This window comes from Ostrea edulis, chromosome 4 (assembly GCF_947568905.1).
Source record: "Ostrea edulis chromosome 4, xbOstEdul1.1, whole genome shotgun sequence".
Taxonomy (NCBI): domain Eukaryota; kingdom Metazoa; phylum Mollusca; class Bivalvia; order Ostreida; family Ostreidae; genus Ostrea; species Ostrea edulis.
The window spans coordinates 82,935,827-82,953,156 of NC_079167.1; the positions used below are offsets into that span (position 1 = coordinate 82,935,827).

The 17,330-nt window shown below is 34.6% G+C and overlaps 1 protein-coding gene across 1 annotated transcript in view; it reads left to right on the top strand.

Annotated features, from left to right (window-relative positions):
- The first annotated feature begins 1,064 nt into the window (after nucleotides 1-1,064).
- The window catches only part of LOC125671498 (laminin subunit alpha-like), a 76,394-nt gene continuing 60,128 nt past the window's right edge, over nucleotides 1,065-17,330 (top strand). The window contains exons 1-11 of the mRNA XM_056163980.1: nucleotides 1,065-1,850; nucleotides 3,327-3,563; nucleotides 7,902-8,072; nucleotides 8,808-9,021; nucleotides 10,072-10,190; nucleotides 10,355-10,445; nucleotides 10,532-10,628; nucleotides 10,896-11,071; nucleotides 11,390-11,533; nucleotides 11,999-12,136; nucleotides 13,878-14,012. Of these exons, the coding sequence (XP_056019955.1) occupies nucleotides 1,470-1,850; nucleotides 3,327-3,563; nucleotides 7,902-8,072; nucleotides 8,808-9,021; nucleotides 10,072-10,190; nucleotides 10,355-10,445; nucleotides 10,532-10,628; nucleotides 10,896-11,071; nucleotides 11,390-11,533; nucleotides 11,999-12,136; nucleotides 13,878-14,012 (1,903 nt within the window). The 5' untranslated portion in view covers nucleotides 1,065-1,469. The remainder of the gene's footprint in view (nucleotides 1,851-3,326; nucleotides 3,564-7,901; nucleotides 8,073-8,807; nucleotides 9,022-10,071; nucleotides 10,191-10,354; nucleotides 10,446-10,531; nucleotides 10,629-10,895; nucleotides 11,072-11,389; nucleotides 11,534-11,998; nucleotides 12,137-13,877; nucleotides 14,013-17,330) is intronic.

The following is a 17,330-nucleotide window of genomic DNA, read 5'->3' on the forward strand; positions in this document are numbered from 1 at the left end:
GAAAAATTCTCGACGGGACGTAAAACAAACATTCGTTTTATGCTTGAAATAAAGAAGATAAGTGGAAGTCTTCTGTACACGAGAAGCAGATTTGTCTGGCCTTACTTGTTGTGGGTTTCCATCATATATATAATTCAAACCAAAGTAATGGGCCATATTTGTATTTTGAAAAATTTAATTGCATTTTCAAATGAAATTCGCCGAGGCTGTCAATTTTCTGAAGGATCCCCAAGTGTGTCCTTATCTAGTTTAGATTTCGATATGCAGAATGAACTTGTTCTCATATAATTATATCATCAAATGATAAGTGACTATAGTCAATAAAATTTAACGTTTCATGAAAAGTATGCGCGGATTGTTCACAGCTGCATCGCATCCATGAGAAAATGTCTATCATTGCAACATTGGAGGCAACATTGGGAATGTAATTTACATTTAAAGTCAATTCATATTTTTATTATCTATATCATAATATGAATTAACCTACATAGGTAATTTAACTTTTAAAGAGAAATTATATAATGCATATCAAATAAAAAGGATTATCAACAAATAATGTTGTATGCAGTTAGAGTAAATACACACAGAAAATTACTACGATACATTAAATGAAGGAGGGGGAGAAAACAGAAACAAGAGGTTTACCTGTCTATTTCCTGCTTAGCCGGTGGCTAATAAAAATATGAATTGACTTTGAATTAAATGTGATATACGATCTGCCGAAAATAATGGTTGGAAGTGTGCGTCAATTTAGCACAAAACGAAGGTTTAAATGTTGCAGCTCTTATTGCGAAGGTTTAAATGTTGCAACTCTATATTGTACCGATAGGGGTTTGCACAGCTTTGGAAACTTTAAAAATTTGTAGCAACATTTTGATAAATGATACTCTATTTAAACAATTGACTGAATCGTTTCAACGATTTAATATCATAATTTTCACAAAAAGTTCTCTTTGTGAATAGATCTGATAGTCTTGAAAAGATATTTCTGAATTTGTTGAATTCAGATATAAAGCTGGTTAAGCTTCAAATTACGGGGATTTCTGCAGTTAGTCATTAGACCGTGTCATGGTGATCTGTAGGGCTAGCGTTCTGGTCCAGTTTTATGGCTCATTTTTTTTTTTTTTTATATCTAACGACCCATTATAAACTAAAGAAAAACATTAACAGTAGCATTTTTAAAGGATTTGTTTTTGTAAGACATTATCTGTGACTGGTTTCGTAGATTTACCTAGAGCAGTCTCTGCACGAGTTTAACTCTAGGTTTTTATTTTTACACAAATACATGCGTGTATGTTTCACAGCAACATTGTAAGTTGCACGCTCAAACTGAATGGAATGTTCCACTTAGGTCGTTACGCGTGACTGGGGGAGTGAATTTTGGCACTACCTATTAATAGAATGGGATACCCCATTAATCTGCAAGATAAGTGTTCGCCCAGTCTGTGAAACTGATTAGTTTGCGAAAAATGGCGGCGGGGAGAGTGACTCTCCTTATTGTGCCGGTTTTAATACTTTACATGAAACTTATTAATGGGGAAGTTTTAACCCCTCCGTACTTTAACCTCGCCCAAGAGAGGCGGATCTATGCCAGTTCCACATGCGGGGTGGACGTTATTGGAGAGGAGTTATTTTGTCGTCTGACTGGAGCCAGCTCAGAGAATGGATTCGGGGATCGCTACAAAGAAATTATCCAGGGACAGTATTGTGACGTATGTAACCCTGGCATTGCCGAAAAACGCCACCCTCCCGAGTACGCCATCGACGGAACAGAGAGGTGGTGGCAGAGCCCGCCCCTGTCCCGGGGGATGGAGTACAATCAAGTCAACCTCACCATCGACCTCGGACAGGTAAATCTCACGTGTGATTTCTTAGTTTGATAAACAATATGTACAAAGGGCTAAAAGTTGGACAAAAATTGCAGAAGAGTTTTAAAAAGTTTTTGCAAGATGAGCAGTCAAGATGCTGAATCGAAATGGCCGCATTTCTTTAAAATGTTACCATGACAACCCAAGATAAGAAGGATTTGGCAGAAGCTGTGTTATCAGATAATAGGATCAGAGTGTGTACACAGGCTGCCTGTGTAATACTTCAACAATGGTGATATAACCCGTGTAAAACCGCCCATTACTGTCAGTTGTCCAGTTCACTACATTCAATTGTCCAGTCTATATAACCGCTCATTACATTCAATTGTCCAGTCTATATAACCGCTCATTACATTCAATTGTCCAGTCTATATAACCGCTCATTACATTCAATTGTCCAGTCTATTATAACCCGTGTATAACCGCTCTTTACATCCAATTGTCCAGTCAGTTTACCTGGCCTCATCACAGCTTCAGGTATGAAAGCATGTCAGTCTTGCCCAGGTAGAGGGGGGTCTGTCCTTGAGTTAATCTAATTATGGTCTGACCTCTAGTGTGAAATGATTTTATGATTGTTATTCTTTGATGTGCACTTAATCAATTCTTTGGACCAAATTTCAATAAAAGCCTTACATAACCCTCTCTTGTTTGAAAATTAAATAGCCTCTCACATTTCAAGTGTTTGTTTGTTTAACTTTAGAAGTATGTCACAGTGTGTTTAAAGAGATTATACAGTAGTCTGACTCCATTGTCCAAACAGAAAAAGGAATTTGATGGAATATTTCTTATGTCAGTATTTAGGTATATACTCCTTGTACAATAATGAAAAGATTACAATTTGTGTGACACAATTTGTAGCAGTTTTTTTGGGGGTGGTGGTGGTGCTATTTTGCTTTTGATTTGCTCTTTCAATTAACATTAATTATTAAGTGTATGCAGTGTATATTCTTTATTGATAACAGTTGTTTTGCCCTAGAGGCCAGAACTTTTAAAGTTTGCCCTCCAGCATATACATATTACATATATGTTCTTATTTTGTTGTGAAATTTTAATTGTGAAAGATGTTTATTTGATAACACAACTCAGATATTGGTAGAAATTCATTTCTTGGTAAATTTTAAGTTGTGCTGACACATTCAGTGATTACATAAGAGCTATATCGGATTTCTATACAATACTTAATACCTAGAGAATGTTCCCAAATAAACAAGAAAAGAGAACCCCCTGTAGTTCTACATGATTAAAAACATTATTTTAGTATATAGAATGTATAAAATGACCATTATTTTTAGACAATTTACTAAAACAGTAAAGTTTGATATAGATTTTTCCCTCAAGTTTTACTTTTTAGTATATAGAATATATAAAAATGATGGTATTAGAATTATACAGTGTGATAAATATGAACATTGCCCACTCTTGATGGTGTATATTACATATTTGTCAATATTTTTACAGGAATTCCATGTTGCCTATGTTTTCATCAAGATGGCCAATTCGCCCCGCCCCGGGGTGTGGGCTCTGGAGAGATCTACTGACTTTGGACAGTCGTGGCGCCCCTGGCAGTACTTTGCCGACACGCCCAGCGACTGCATGAAGTTTTTTGGGGAACCTGCTGATCAGGATATTTTTGCTGACAATGCTGTCATCTGCTCCACAGAGTTCTCCAAAATTGTACCCCTGGAAAATGGAGAGGTGAGGATGTATAGAAAAAACTAAACATCAGCAGATGTTGAACTGAGAAGATGAAAATGTCTGTCTTACATATCTGTTTCATTAGTTAAAAACAAATGGTTACTAATAGTTGTTGGAAATTGTGTGAGAGAATTGTATTTACGTTTGCATTTCCATATAAACAAAATCCGCGAGGAGTCATGATCACTGAAAGTTAATTTTTTCATGGTGTAATAAAACTTGTGGCTTGTCTTACAAACTAGACCACATAATGTGTGGGAAATGCCTGATTAAGTCAAGAATAATTTTCATTGAGAAAAAAGTGTGTTAAATACAAAGAAGCTTAGTGTGGCTGATAAGTAGTAAATATGTCACAGATTATGTGAAACAGCTGTGTCAGATTCATTCAAGTGAAACATTCCAGCTACTTCATCGTCTTATAACAGACTCCCCTCATTGTGAGTCAGACCATCTGAATGAGGGGCCACTTTAACCCTTACCTGGTCAGTGGTCACCAAGTGCAAGGGTTACACACATTGTAGACTTTCTGCTCAACTGACCAAGACAGCCACTATGACCTATTCAAAGCAGAATATATTTGACTTTGCTCTGTACATTGTATGCATTGCAGAGCATGACCGCTAAGTGTGCTTATCAGTGAGATCATTGTTGAGGGTACACTTCTTAAATATCACCCTTCAACACTTCAAATATCACCTCAACAATGCGTGGCTGGGATGATTTAAATACTTTCCGTACAGCTTCGAGGAATTTTACATTAAAGCTTGAATTACATTCAGAACAAAGTAGTGATTGTAAAAATGTAATCTTTTGGCTACTTTATCTAGTAGAATTTTGATTGCACATGCAATATATAGATGTGTAGTGCATATTGGCCACTTGTTAAGATTGGTGGATAAGATTCTAATAGAGATTTAAATCTCTCATTAATCATCTTTGCTAACTAGATGCTTTTGTAAGGAGATCTGCAACACGATATGTGCACACTGCGATACCTGTTGATCAGAACATTTTTTCCCTCTGTGGATCATACCTGACCGAGTGACCTCCTATTTTTTTTTACTTTATCATGTTTATTTTTGCATTTGATTTCTGTAAACAGTTGTCCTTGGTCGCAGTTTTTCTTTGGCCAGCCCTGTATTGAACAGCTGTTTTGATCAGAATTTCATTTTTATCTAGATTTCTTTGATGGCTTGAGTTTAGTTCTTTGTCATAGGCATGGAAATAGCATTATATGATAGAGCAAAAAACTTGAAAAAGAGAATTTATACTTGGTAGATTTTCTGATTACTGATCATAGGTTTGTCCACTCTTTAGTAGAGTATGGGAGGGGTGATTAAGATTTAATGCTCCTTAATTTAATTATATTTACATTTAAGGAATAGATATTTAGATTTTTTTGTATTCTGAGGGTGTATATAAACAGTGGAAGCCTGATGTAATTAATTTTTAGTATCATTGAATTAACCTTCCAGTGTGTGATGTAATTAATTTGTATAATCATTGAATTCAACCTTCCAGTGTGTTTATCCCTTATAATGCAAATGACCTTGATTCCTTATATTTATAATTTGTAATAGGTTGCACTTATGTTGACAGGTGAATGCTTTTATCGAAAAGTAAAATGCTTTTATCTAAAAATGAAATGCATTAAAACAGCATAGGTATATTAAACTGACAAAAATTCATAGATGTAGATATTGAGTTTTAAAGGGACTGATTCACGATTTTCCCCAAAATTTTATTTTTCACTTTTAATGATCAAAATCTACTGTCTTATATGTTTTAAAAATTTCACATAAAAATTAAGGTTATACATTATCACAGAAGCTCATTTTAGAGAGTTCATTATTTGTTTTGTAAACAAAGATTGCGGTGTGTTATTGTTTACGAAATTTCAAAAGAAATGGATATCGATCTAAGTTTATTATAACTTTCACATTTCAAGCATTCTTCGGGTAAAATGTGTCATCTAAAAGTTAAAATGTGCGACTATGCAAAATTAAGATGCTTTATATTACAAAATTAATATTTCACTTGTTTGTTTGTTTACATATAAAGACTCGAGTCTTTGTTTACATAACACATATTTAAGGCTAAAATATAGCTTTTATTCTTGTATTCAAAAAATCAAAATTTTGGTTGTCGACATTAAATGAGTTATACTTTTAATATCTAACATCAATAATAAAAAAAATATTTTGTTCAAAAATCGTGAACCAGTCCCTTTAATAGTTAGAATACGAGGCGTATGATCTCTAATGACAATTTCTCTATTCCTGGTGACAAAATTCAATAGCTATTAATCTATTGAAATAAAATTTGTTAACAGAAAATAAAAACAGCTAACAAGTTTGTGATGACAAGGGTCTCAGGCTGCAGGTATACATGTGTATTGCTAGTCAGATCATATTCTAAATCAAAACAAGTTATCAGTACCTCATCAGGGGCCAGTATAAGACCCCATTCCCAATACAAAATAGGCTCATTTTTTCCCCAATTTGTTTGTAAAAACTTCCAAAAATAGAATATGAAACCAATTTAGACCTATAATACCATGAATGGCAATACTATAAAAACCAACATGAATTAAAAACATTAACAAAAATTTTCAGGGATTTATCAGTACCTCCTCAGGGACCAGTATAAGCCCCATTCCCCATACAGAATAAGCTCATTTTCCCCCAGGTTTTTGTAAAATTCAGGCCTGTTATGGCAATGGTAAGATTACTAATTGAAAGTTCAAACTGAGGTTAATTTCTCATAAACTCTTAGCTTTTGAAATAGGCTAATCTCTGAGTATGAATACATCGGACTGAAAGAGTGTAACACAGGTTATGATTAAATTGTAATTTAAATGATGTGAAAATGTAAATACCATTGAGCTTCAGTAACTCAAACACCGATATTTCAAATACCATGGATATGTCGAAGTGGTTCGCAAGTCCGAACTACTTCTTCATTAAGTATTTTACCGTCAATATCTCAAACCCTCAGATTTTTTCTCAGTCCGATCGAGTTCGAGATAACAAGATTTGACAGTATAAGAAATGCCTTTTATTTTTGAAAACATTGGGATGATATACCTTGAGCCTTTCTAATGCGCCCCATGCCTGTATGAAGAAGATCGAAATATATCATCTCATTTACAGGTATTTTCAATTTCCTGATTAACAAGGCATTTCTCAATTATAAGAAGCACTCTAGATTGCCACTACCGTATATACTCGCCTATAAGTCGGATTTTTGGGAGTCAAATTTTGGTCCAAAACTCTATGTCCGACTTATAGGCGCGTCCTAAGTAGATTGGTATTTTTCTAGGCGGCGTAATGTAGTGTTTTTTTTTAAAAAACAACTCTGACGATTAGATCATGGACTACCACACAATTGATTATTGTTTACAAATATCTAGACATATTGTATTGTTTATGTATTTTAAAATGATGTATAAAGTACAAGTATTTACATATTTTTATCTTGTTTAAAATTATTTACATACCGGTAACTAATACTTTCAATTCAACTAATCTATCGTTTATTGGTAAAATTGAATTACGAACCCGATTTAATATTGAAATATTCATATGTATACCGGCTGAAATATATTTCATAAAAGATTGAATATTGTTAACAGATAATTTAGATCATCGTTCTTGACTCTTAAAAACTCTATTGTTGATACATTGAATTATAATGGAACCTCACAATAACCACTAGGCGAGTGCCACTAAGTAAACACTGTGTCAGGTACTGGTAATTAGGAGACCATAATTTCGTAGGTAAACAAAGGATCATTGTCCATAATAGATCAAGGGTTGCATTTAAATCCCAAACAGATATGACTTGGATATTGAGCACCTCATAATTATTAATTTCTCAAAATATTTTTTGAAACATAGGTAAAAACACTAGAGCATTGACTTGAAATTGTCAACCGATTCTGACAAAAATTTGTACCGACTTATAAGCGGGTCAATGGCAAATTCCTACAAAATAACCTTAAAAAATACAACCGACTTATAGGCGAGTATATACGGTTACCGTATGTTATTTTTATGGAAACAGAAAATAGCGTTACTGTTAGATATAAATGTATATAATGGCTATCCGCATGGTTTGGGGGGGGGGGGGGGGGGGGGTTTGGTGTGGATGATAAACTTATTGGGAGTAATTGTGATAATTCTTACATAAATGGTTTCGGGGACTTGGTAAGTTTAAAACTTTGTATTATTCAGAAGGAGTGGAAGAAAATGCATACAAATGTGATGTAGCTGCACCATTGTTGGAATATTCAAACATGGAGGTAATGGAGAATATATTTTGTAATTTTGTCTTCAGATTGTGGTGTCCTTAGTGAATAACCGTCCTAGTGCACAGAACTTCACGTACGCCTCTGACCTTCAGCAGTGGACCAAGGCCACAAATGTTCGACTCAAACTTCTTAGAACTAAAACACTTCTGGGTCATCTGATGGCTGTGGCCAGGCAGGATCCAACAGTCACTCGCAGGGTAAGTGGACAGTGGTCAATCACAGGGTAAGTGGACAGTGGTCTGAATCGCAGAATAAGTGGGAAATTGTCTGAATCGCAGGTAATGTGAACAGACAAATGCTGTGTGAGTGGACAGAGCTTTATAGTGACCCATAGGGTCAGTGGACAGTGGTCAGTGGACCGACATATGCAGTGTAGGAGCCAGTATGAAGTCTATATGTAGAGCGATCTGTTGTGAGACATTGCAGTTAAGTGGTTTGACTTGGTTGTTTTGTGATAGGTTCGACTGTAGAATCACTAAAGAGTATGATCCCAGATTTCTGTCTCATACTTGTTACAGAAACAGGCAATTATATTGCTATGATATTGTATTGTGTAATTACTATAATTGCTTGTGGTTAGAAAGGTAGCAGGTAGGGTGAGAAAAATGATTGATCCCTATTGATTTCTAGGTCAAAGGTCATATATCAATGTCAGATTTGGTGATCGATTGTAATATTTGAACACCACACAGAAAGTACCACTGTACTTTTTAGTCTCATACTCTCTAAAGAAAAATCAGCTGGGAGAAAAAGATCCCTGTTTATTGTTGGGTCAGTAGTCATAGGTCAAAGTCATTTGAGACATAGGTCAAGGTCACAGTCAGTAACTAAATGCAACTTTTGTAATCAATAATTGAAAAATTAACTAATAATTTTTTAGCCTCATGCTTGCTACGTATAATGTTGTCTAAGTCAAAGTATTTGTTTTACAGTACTTCTACAGTGTCAAAGATATTTCCATTGGAGGTCGATGTGTGTGTAATGGTCATGCCAACACCTGTGACAGAAGTGACTCCAGTAACCCTAACCTGCTGGTGTGTACCTGCCAACACAACACATGTGGGAACCAGTGTGAATACTGTTGTCCAGGGTTTGTACAGAAGAAATGGAAGCCCGCCCGCGCAGACAAAATCTTCATGTGTGAACGTAAGTGTAACTGAGCAGGAAGGCAGATGTTGGTTTCATTAATTTATTCAGTAGAAAATAAAGGCATTGACCTACAATAACAGACAAATAATATTACAAATCAAGAAAGAAAAACATAATTGAAATATGATAATTGTAAATTGTACCCACAGTAAACATATTAGAAGAATTATAAAAATATGTACATGTGTTCTGTAAATAATTTAGATTAAGATCTTATAGACTCTTATAATCATTATGACTTTGAAAGCAAAATTACAATAAAGAAAAGAACTTGCAATCAAAATAATTACGTATATCAGCTCTTTATATGAAAATGAAACATATACTTAAATATAAAAACAATATACCATAAGATGCGGAAGATATCAGCTAGTTGTATGTAACTCATCAAAACGTATTACTGCTCAACTACATAGGTAAACGTGGTACATTTATACATATACTGAAAGACTACTATTGGATAAAGAAATATGAAATGACCAATGAAATCAAAGAACCAATGAAATAACAGAATAAAACTTTACTTAGCCAACTCAATCCAGATGCGCGATAGAACTTACGGTAAATTGAATTTTAAAGAGTGTATTTAGCAAAACGATGAATGAAAAATAATAAAACGGATAAATACATATAGAAATTCATATTTATACTATCACATATGTCATTTGTCATGTGTTGTATTTGTCATGAGGATGTGTGATTAACGTATGACTGGAAAGTGCTGAACTGTTAAATCGAGGATCCCAGGTTCAAATCCATAAGTTAGACAGAGCGTGTCTTGATTTCATGTCTGTGAATTTATCAATATCTATAGAATGTAGTACAAATCTTAGATATAGCATGAAAGACTGGAAATGATGAGAAGAATCCAATTTCCTAGACTCCAGAGATTGCTCCAATTTGATGTATTTTATGATTTTTATTTTTGCACAACCTGTGAGTGTTACTGTCTACCTGGTTATATATATTATGAATTAATTCATTTGTACAATCTGTGAGTGTTATGGTCAACTTATATATATTTTATGAATTAATTCCTTTGTACAGCCTGCGAGTGTTACGGTCATGCCACGGAGTGCATTTATGATGAGGAAGTAGACCGCCTTGGCCTCAGTGTGGATAAATATGGTAACTATGAAGGAGGCGGAGTTTGCCAGAACTGTCAGGTGGGTCATCTGTCAATTTGTGATGACAAAGTCCTCTAAGGGTTATTTCTGTTCAAAAATTCAGTGGGAAAATCAACTCTCAAATGTTGCAAATAGTTTTTTTAATAAAGAAGTGGATACGGAAATGTTAAGTGTTTGCAAGATGAATTATTGGATATTTTCAGCATAACACGTATGGCGTGAATTGTGACAAGTGTGTGGCTGGTTACTACAGGCCCTATGGAGTCGCAAAGAATGAGACAAACGCATGTAGAAGTAAGCTACTAGTCATATGTTATAATTCAGATTTCACACTGGTATGTAATGATTGGCTATTGATGATTGTGACCTTTAACCTTCAGCCTGTGTGTGTGACCTGAATGTGTCCACGGGGGAGTGTGAGGAAGGGTCTGGAAGATGCCTGTGTCGTCCCGAGTACACTGGGGAGAATTGTGATCGGTAAGACTGACCGGCTTGTAATACTGACCATTGTCAAGACAGTGATGTTTCTGTGTGACCAACTCTGAAGGGAAAGAGAAAAATATCTCTGCATCATGTGTCAATCTAATGTAATCTAATGATTTTTCCATATTTGTGTTGTTTATTATTGAATGCAGTGACAGGGTCTTTCATATGATGCTCATTTTCTGTATGAACCATGAGGTCTTTGTTAGCGAACTGAATCAGAAGTATGTGTAGCTTAAGTGAATTTTTTACCGTTTGCAGTTGTGCCCCAGGATATGAGGGTTACCCAACTTGTATTCCCTGCCAGTGTCACATGAACGGTACAGAGGGCGCTGTCTGTTCCCTGAATGGTCTCCCTTGTCCTTGCAAGGAGAATTATGTCGGAAGACGCTGTGACATGTGTGAATCGGGTTTTTACAACTTCCCAGACTGCATTCGTAAGTATACGGAGTTATATATATCTCATATTGAAAGGATTTATAGAGCATTTGGCAGAAGTGTAAGAGTGCTAATTAGTGTTTTGTGCTAAAATATGACTGTTCATAGATTATCATTGGACTCAATTTATGTTTATCCCCCAAGTGATGCATGATATGCAATGGTGCTGATTTTTAGTGCATTTCATATTAAAAGTACTTGTACAGTAATGTTTTGTGAACCTGCAGGAATTCATTGAAGTCCTCTTTGTTACAATGTTATTAAACACACAGTAATCTTGTGACCATGTTACTAGACACACAGTAATCTTTTTGTAGCCTGTCAATGTGAGACAAGCAATGGAGGATCTGTGGACAACAACTGTGACGTGGAGACTGGCCAATGTCCTTGTCAGTCCAACTTCGCTGGCAAGGAGTGTAACCAGTGTGCTCATGGCTACTTCAATTACCCAGCATGCACCTGTAAGTCAATGATTTATGTTCCACAGTTACCATGTCAGTGGGCCAATGGTTACTACTATTACCCAACTTGCAGTTTTAACTCATTGACAATGGTTTTATTAAATTGGCAATCAAAAAAAAAATTCCACAACATATTGATGAGAGAGGTTTAAAGATTTTTAAGTTCATTTTGTGAACCAGTTTTACAAATTAAGGCACTCGATGTATTCTATTTTGCTTTTCTTGAAATGAATATATAGAATTAATCTCTCATACAATTTTCTTCTCTTATGTAAATTGACAACTCTTGCTGTATCTTTCAACAATGGTCTTATTAGATTTCCCAAATTTACATTGGTATCGAAGTAACATTAAATTGGTTCTTCCATGGGAATGTTTTTGAATACTATCTTCAGCTTTTGTGAAATGGACTAGCTTTCTGTCAGCATTGTTTTAGCGTGTGATTTACGGCTTGTGTACCTCTAGTGTGTGATTGTGACCCCACCGGGACGTCCGAGGAGATCTGTGACAAACTTACTGGTCAGTGTTTGTGTAAAGAGAACTTCCAGTTCCCCCGCTGTGACCGCTGTGCTGCAGGATACTACAGTTACCCCACATGTCAAGGTCAGTATAGTGCAAGGTCAAGTGACATGTACATGTAAATTGGATTTTTGAAAAGACAACATTGTTCACATCTTGGATTTTTTTTTTCTTTGAAAAACATTCATTTGTACAATAGATGTGTAATTTCAGGTGGTTTCTCCGTTTTCAATTGATAAAGTTTGCATCATCAATTTTTTCCCAAAGATTAGTACCAATAGACATGTATTTTATGGAATAGAAAGTGGTTTAATTATATACTCAGACACAGAAAATGTAGCAAATAATGTACAACTGTACATGTAAATTCATGTACTATAAGAAATCTGCTGTACATGCAAATTCATGTACAGTGTACTATAAAAAATCTGCTTTACATGTAAATTCATGTGCTAAAAGAAATCTACTCGATGTTTGTTCATTATATATTTACCTTGTGCTATTTGCAAAGGCAATTTTGTCCAATTTAAAATTTGCCTCAAAATAGTTGACTACTTCTTCAGTAAAAACATTTATAGTGTATCATACCTGTGACAGAACTGTCATGCCACAACTGGAGATTTGAAAATTTTCAGCTGGAGTTTTGATCTGATAACTGGAGATTTTTTATCGACATTTTTTTACCGTTTTTGTGTGTTCATTGGGTAATGAAATCATGCTACTAGTAGTTGTTTTTTTTTGTGTTACAAGTGTCTGAGTTCATAATCATCAGATCCTTTTTGTGTTGAGAACATTGATAAATCCTTTTTTGTGTTAAGAACATTGATAATTCTTAAGTCAATACCTTAAAAACCACAATTAAATGAAAAAAAACTTGTTATATTTATATATTTATTACAGAGATAACAAGTTATAACAATTATCACACTAAAATATTTGTATAATCAATACATTACCAATGGCTACGAAGTCTTCCAGAATGCTTAATTCAGAATTACAAGCAAAGTAGAATAAGCTGAACTGATTTATAATAAAAACAGGAGGGTTGTTCTGAATGAACAAGTGAAACACAGGGGAAATTTTGCTATTCTATTCCTAGTTTGAATTAAAAGGGTAATATGAAACTAGAAAACTGGAATGAAATTTAGTTAGCGTACCAAACAATAACAAATGTTCACTTTCGGTAAGTGCAACACACTTATGGTAAACCAGATGGAATGATTTTATAAAACAAGTTGCAAAGTAACAACAGAAAATGCAAGTCAGCTGATCGAAAATTCAAAGTATAAATATATTAAACTTTAATGAATATCCCGGGATAAAAAAAAAACTGAAAAAGAATGGACGGGTAAATATACCGTCAATATACCTGTATCTCAAATGCTGAGGTGAAATAAACAACAAATACTTATGAAATAAATGGAATTAAACACGAAATTGTGAGGTTTGTTTTGACCGGAAACACTTTCAGTTACACAAATATCGCGAAGCTCGAGCTCGATCGGAAAATACGTAATTCAAAAGACGACTTTCGATTGTCTCGGGGTTTTTCCTTATCAATATCGAAAAATAGCGCTCAGAAAATTTTTGTTGTTGAAAATTTGAAATGACGGAAGATTTTACATTTTAATGGAAGGAACGGAAGGGGGGCTCAAATTCGGGAGATTTTGTCTTCCGACGGAAGAATCACAGGTCTGGTGTATATGGTTGCCCAGTTTTGAATTTACCATTTCAAGTTGAGGGCAAATTGGGTAAGAATAAGATAGGGGTGGAAATTTCCAAGGATACAAATATTAAGAAGTAAACTTCAAATACTGACTTGCAGAGTGTCAATGTGCTGAACCGGGTTCCATACAGAAAGTGTGTCGAGAGGACGGTCAGTGCCCATGTCGTCCGAACTATGGAGGACGGACTTGTAACAGGTGTCATCCAGGCTTCTACAGATACCCGGACTGTTCACGTAGGTATTCCACACAGAGAAACAGCAGTTGTCTGTGTGGTAGTGTAATTTATTGTAACAGTTGCTGTTTCATGTTATGGATGTGCCTATGAATTCAAATTCTACATGAAAAGAAGAAAATGAACTACCATAAAGAATAGCATCTTCATACACAATCAAGATCCCGTGAACTTAACTCTATGTCCGACTTATAGGAGTGTCCTAAGAAGATTAGTATTTTTCTGGATGGCGTAATGTATAGCCTAGTATTTTTTAAACAACAAAAACATGGACAAAATAAATAAAATAGTAACTGATTAATTTATTGAGAATAAAAGATGAAATATTGATGTCATATCCCAAAATATTATTGGAACACAGATAAATTACATTAGAGTATTGATATGAAATTGATTTGTCGAGAAAAAGAATCAAATATCGGCGCATTTATCAAAATATTATTTGAAACACAGGTAAAACATTAGAGCATTGATTTGAAATTGTAAACTGATTTTTGAAAAAATTTAGACCAACTTATAAATGGGTCAATGGCATTTCCCTCCAAAATAACCTAAAAACTATACAACCAACTTATAGGCAAACCGACTTATAGGCAAGTATATACGGTATATATTGATATACAGTGGAGCCTCGTTAATCCGGACACTTTGGTTCCCAGCAAAATCGTCCGGATAAATGAAGCGTCTGGATAATTGAATCGCATATTTTCTAGCTTTGCATAAGTAGCCAATATGTGCCTACTTTATTGATTATTGTGAATTAAACACATTCTATCATTGGATTTAACCATTTGAATTAGTAAATAAATTATGATAATGTTAACATTTACATGTATTTCAAAACACTAAAAATTTAATGTACGTGTTCAGTGTATTTGCCAGTGCTTACATTGTACATACATATGATCCCTACAAATAAATATACAAAACTGTGTACCGTATGCACAGAAACAAATAATGAAGCACTTTATGTAACTACAGTGGAACCCCGTTATTACGTTTTCCATTTTGTCACGATAAAATAACGTAATACCGGGGGCAACGTAATAAACGTTCCCAGTTAAATCCATTAAAAATATTTGGAAATTGTATATCGTCCGTTGGTACTCCGTGTAGGGGTGTGTGAATATATCTTTACTGTTTCTTTGTTTAAAAGACTATGATACTTTGTTTTATTTACATCTTATCTTTAATGTCCGTAATTCTTCATGTTCTTATCCCTTTTCTTTATTTCGGTGTAGGATACATAAGGATGTTTTGATAAACGTTGCTTTTTCTGCATTCGTTTGGACCGCCATTTTGTTCAACTTTAAAACAATGCGTTCATGTAAATTTCTCTCAATAACTCGTTCCGGTTCGTATTCAACATTCGTATTAAAAAATAACAAAACATCGTTTTTATTAAGTTCTCTAATTACACAATACACAACACAATAAAAAAAATCCCACCCAAAAAACAACAAAACTATAGACACAAAACGCACACGATACCCAACACTTGCACACTTCTCACCAACGATAAACATGCACGGAGAACAATTTAATCGCAATCCACATTAAAAAAATATATATATAATGATGCACGGAGATTTCATTTATAATGCTAAATGATGGCACTAAAATCACGTGCACATCAAGGGATTTTAAAATATTCACTGAGGTTTATGCCGTGCACAAATCGGCCGATAGATTGGTGTATGTATGGACGAGATTTACGAACACCCAAGCTGCATGTCCAAACAACGAACATTTTTTTTAATTCAACACCTTTAGTCACCTATGTCCAAGCAGTTACCCAAGCGGTTGTAACATTGCTACGATAAATTTTGTCTTTCTTGTTTGGTACCAAAGCTGTCCGTGAATAGTGTTTTAATAGCGAAGGTAATCACACTATGCGAACACGCAGGTGGTTGAGAAATTATTTCTTTGATTATCAAAATATGAAAAATGAAGTAAATTTCATAGAGTACAATTTCTAAATAAACATTATTTAATTGTTTATCACTGGCTTCTATACGGGGTATTCACCTGTATTGATGTCGCTAGATCTATCAAAGCGTGATCAGTCAAGCGTCTCTAATCCCCAAACAGACCAGGAAATTTACGTGGTGACTGCCTCAGGCAGTCAAGGTGTGAATGGCTTATTATTTTGAGAATCACTATTGAATAATTAGGGGTTTATTACGTTTTTGTCGGCATTTTTACAACGTAATACCGAGTCCCGGCATTTTAGGACAACGTAATAACGAGGTCTATTTTATATAGGTTTGTTAAGAAATGGTTTTGTGCTTTGAAATTCCAACGTAATATGCGGACTAACGTAATAAAGGGGAACGTAATAACGGGGTTCCACTGTATAAGTAATTAAATCATTAGTAACTAACATAATCATTTACACTTCAAACATTTCATCACACTTTTACTTCTTAAAGAGGCCGGTAATTTCCATCTGTCACGATTCACGGGTTCGGCGGTCTGTTAAAACAATCTTCATCGTCCAAAGTTGATACAATTGTATAAATATTTCGTGATTATCATGTCAGTTGACAACATTCTTTAACCAAAATTCAATCTGCCAGAGTTTATATTTCTTATTTTATAATTATCCAAGACAATATCAGGAGAACAAAATCATTTAAGCTCGTAATATCAAGACCGACTACTGCTTTGATCTAGTCATGCGCACCTATTATTTTCATGATGCGATAATAACGGAACAAAACTCGGGTAAAACTAACATTACAAGTACATACAGAATTCAATTGTCATTTTCCTTAAAATGGTAATTTTCTCACTTCTACGCAGAGTTTAAAAATTCGAAAGCAATAAAGCTCTACAACATCGTAACAAGAATCAATCGTACACAGGTACATTCTACATGTGTGACATTCTAAACGTTAAAAACTTATACTATATATACATGTGCATGAACATACATGTATATTTCACGCCAATCAACAGTATAAAATTTAGAATCTAGAAGTATAATCTGCACTCTTTAGATTTGAATAAGCCGATATCAATTTACGAATCAGTGCAACTGATACGTGTAGCAGTTAAAAAAATTATCATTACGGCATGATGTTTAATTTATTAATACTATTAGGGTATTGATCAAGACTATAAAATAATATGCTACAGATATCCAAATTATTTACAAAATTCAACACTACACGCAATAAAGATCCTATGTGCGAAAATTGGCAATACAATGTCTCGATCGGCACGTGCTTTCTAACGGACTTGTTATCACACACTACCGAATTGGAGGGAGGTGTTGACAGGGTACAGGTAATCGCTTCAATTAGACAGTTTGACT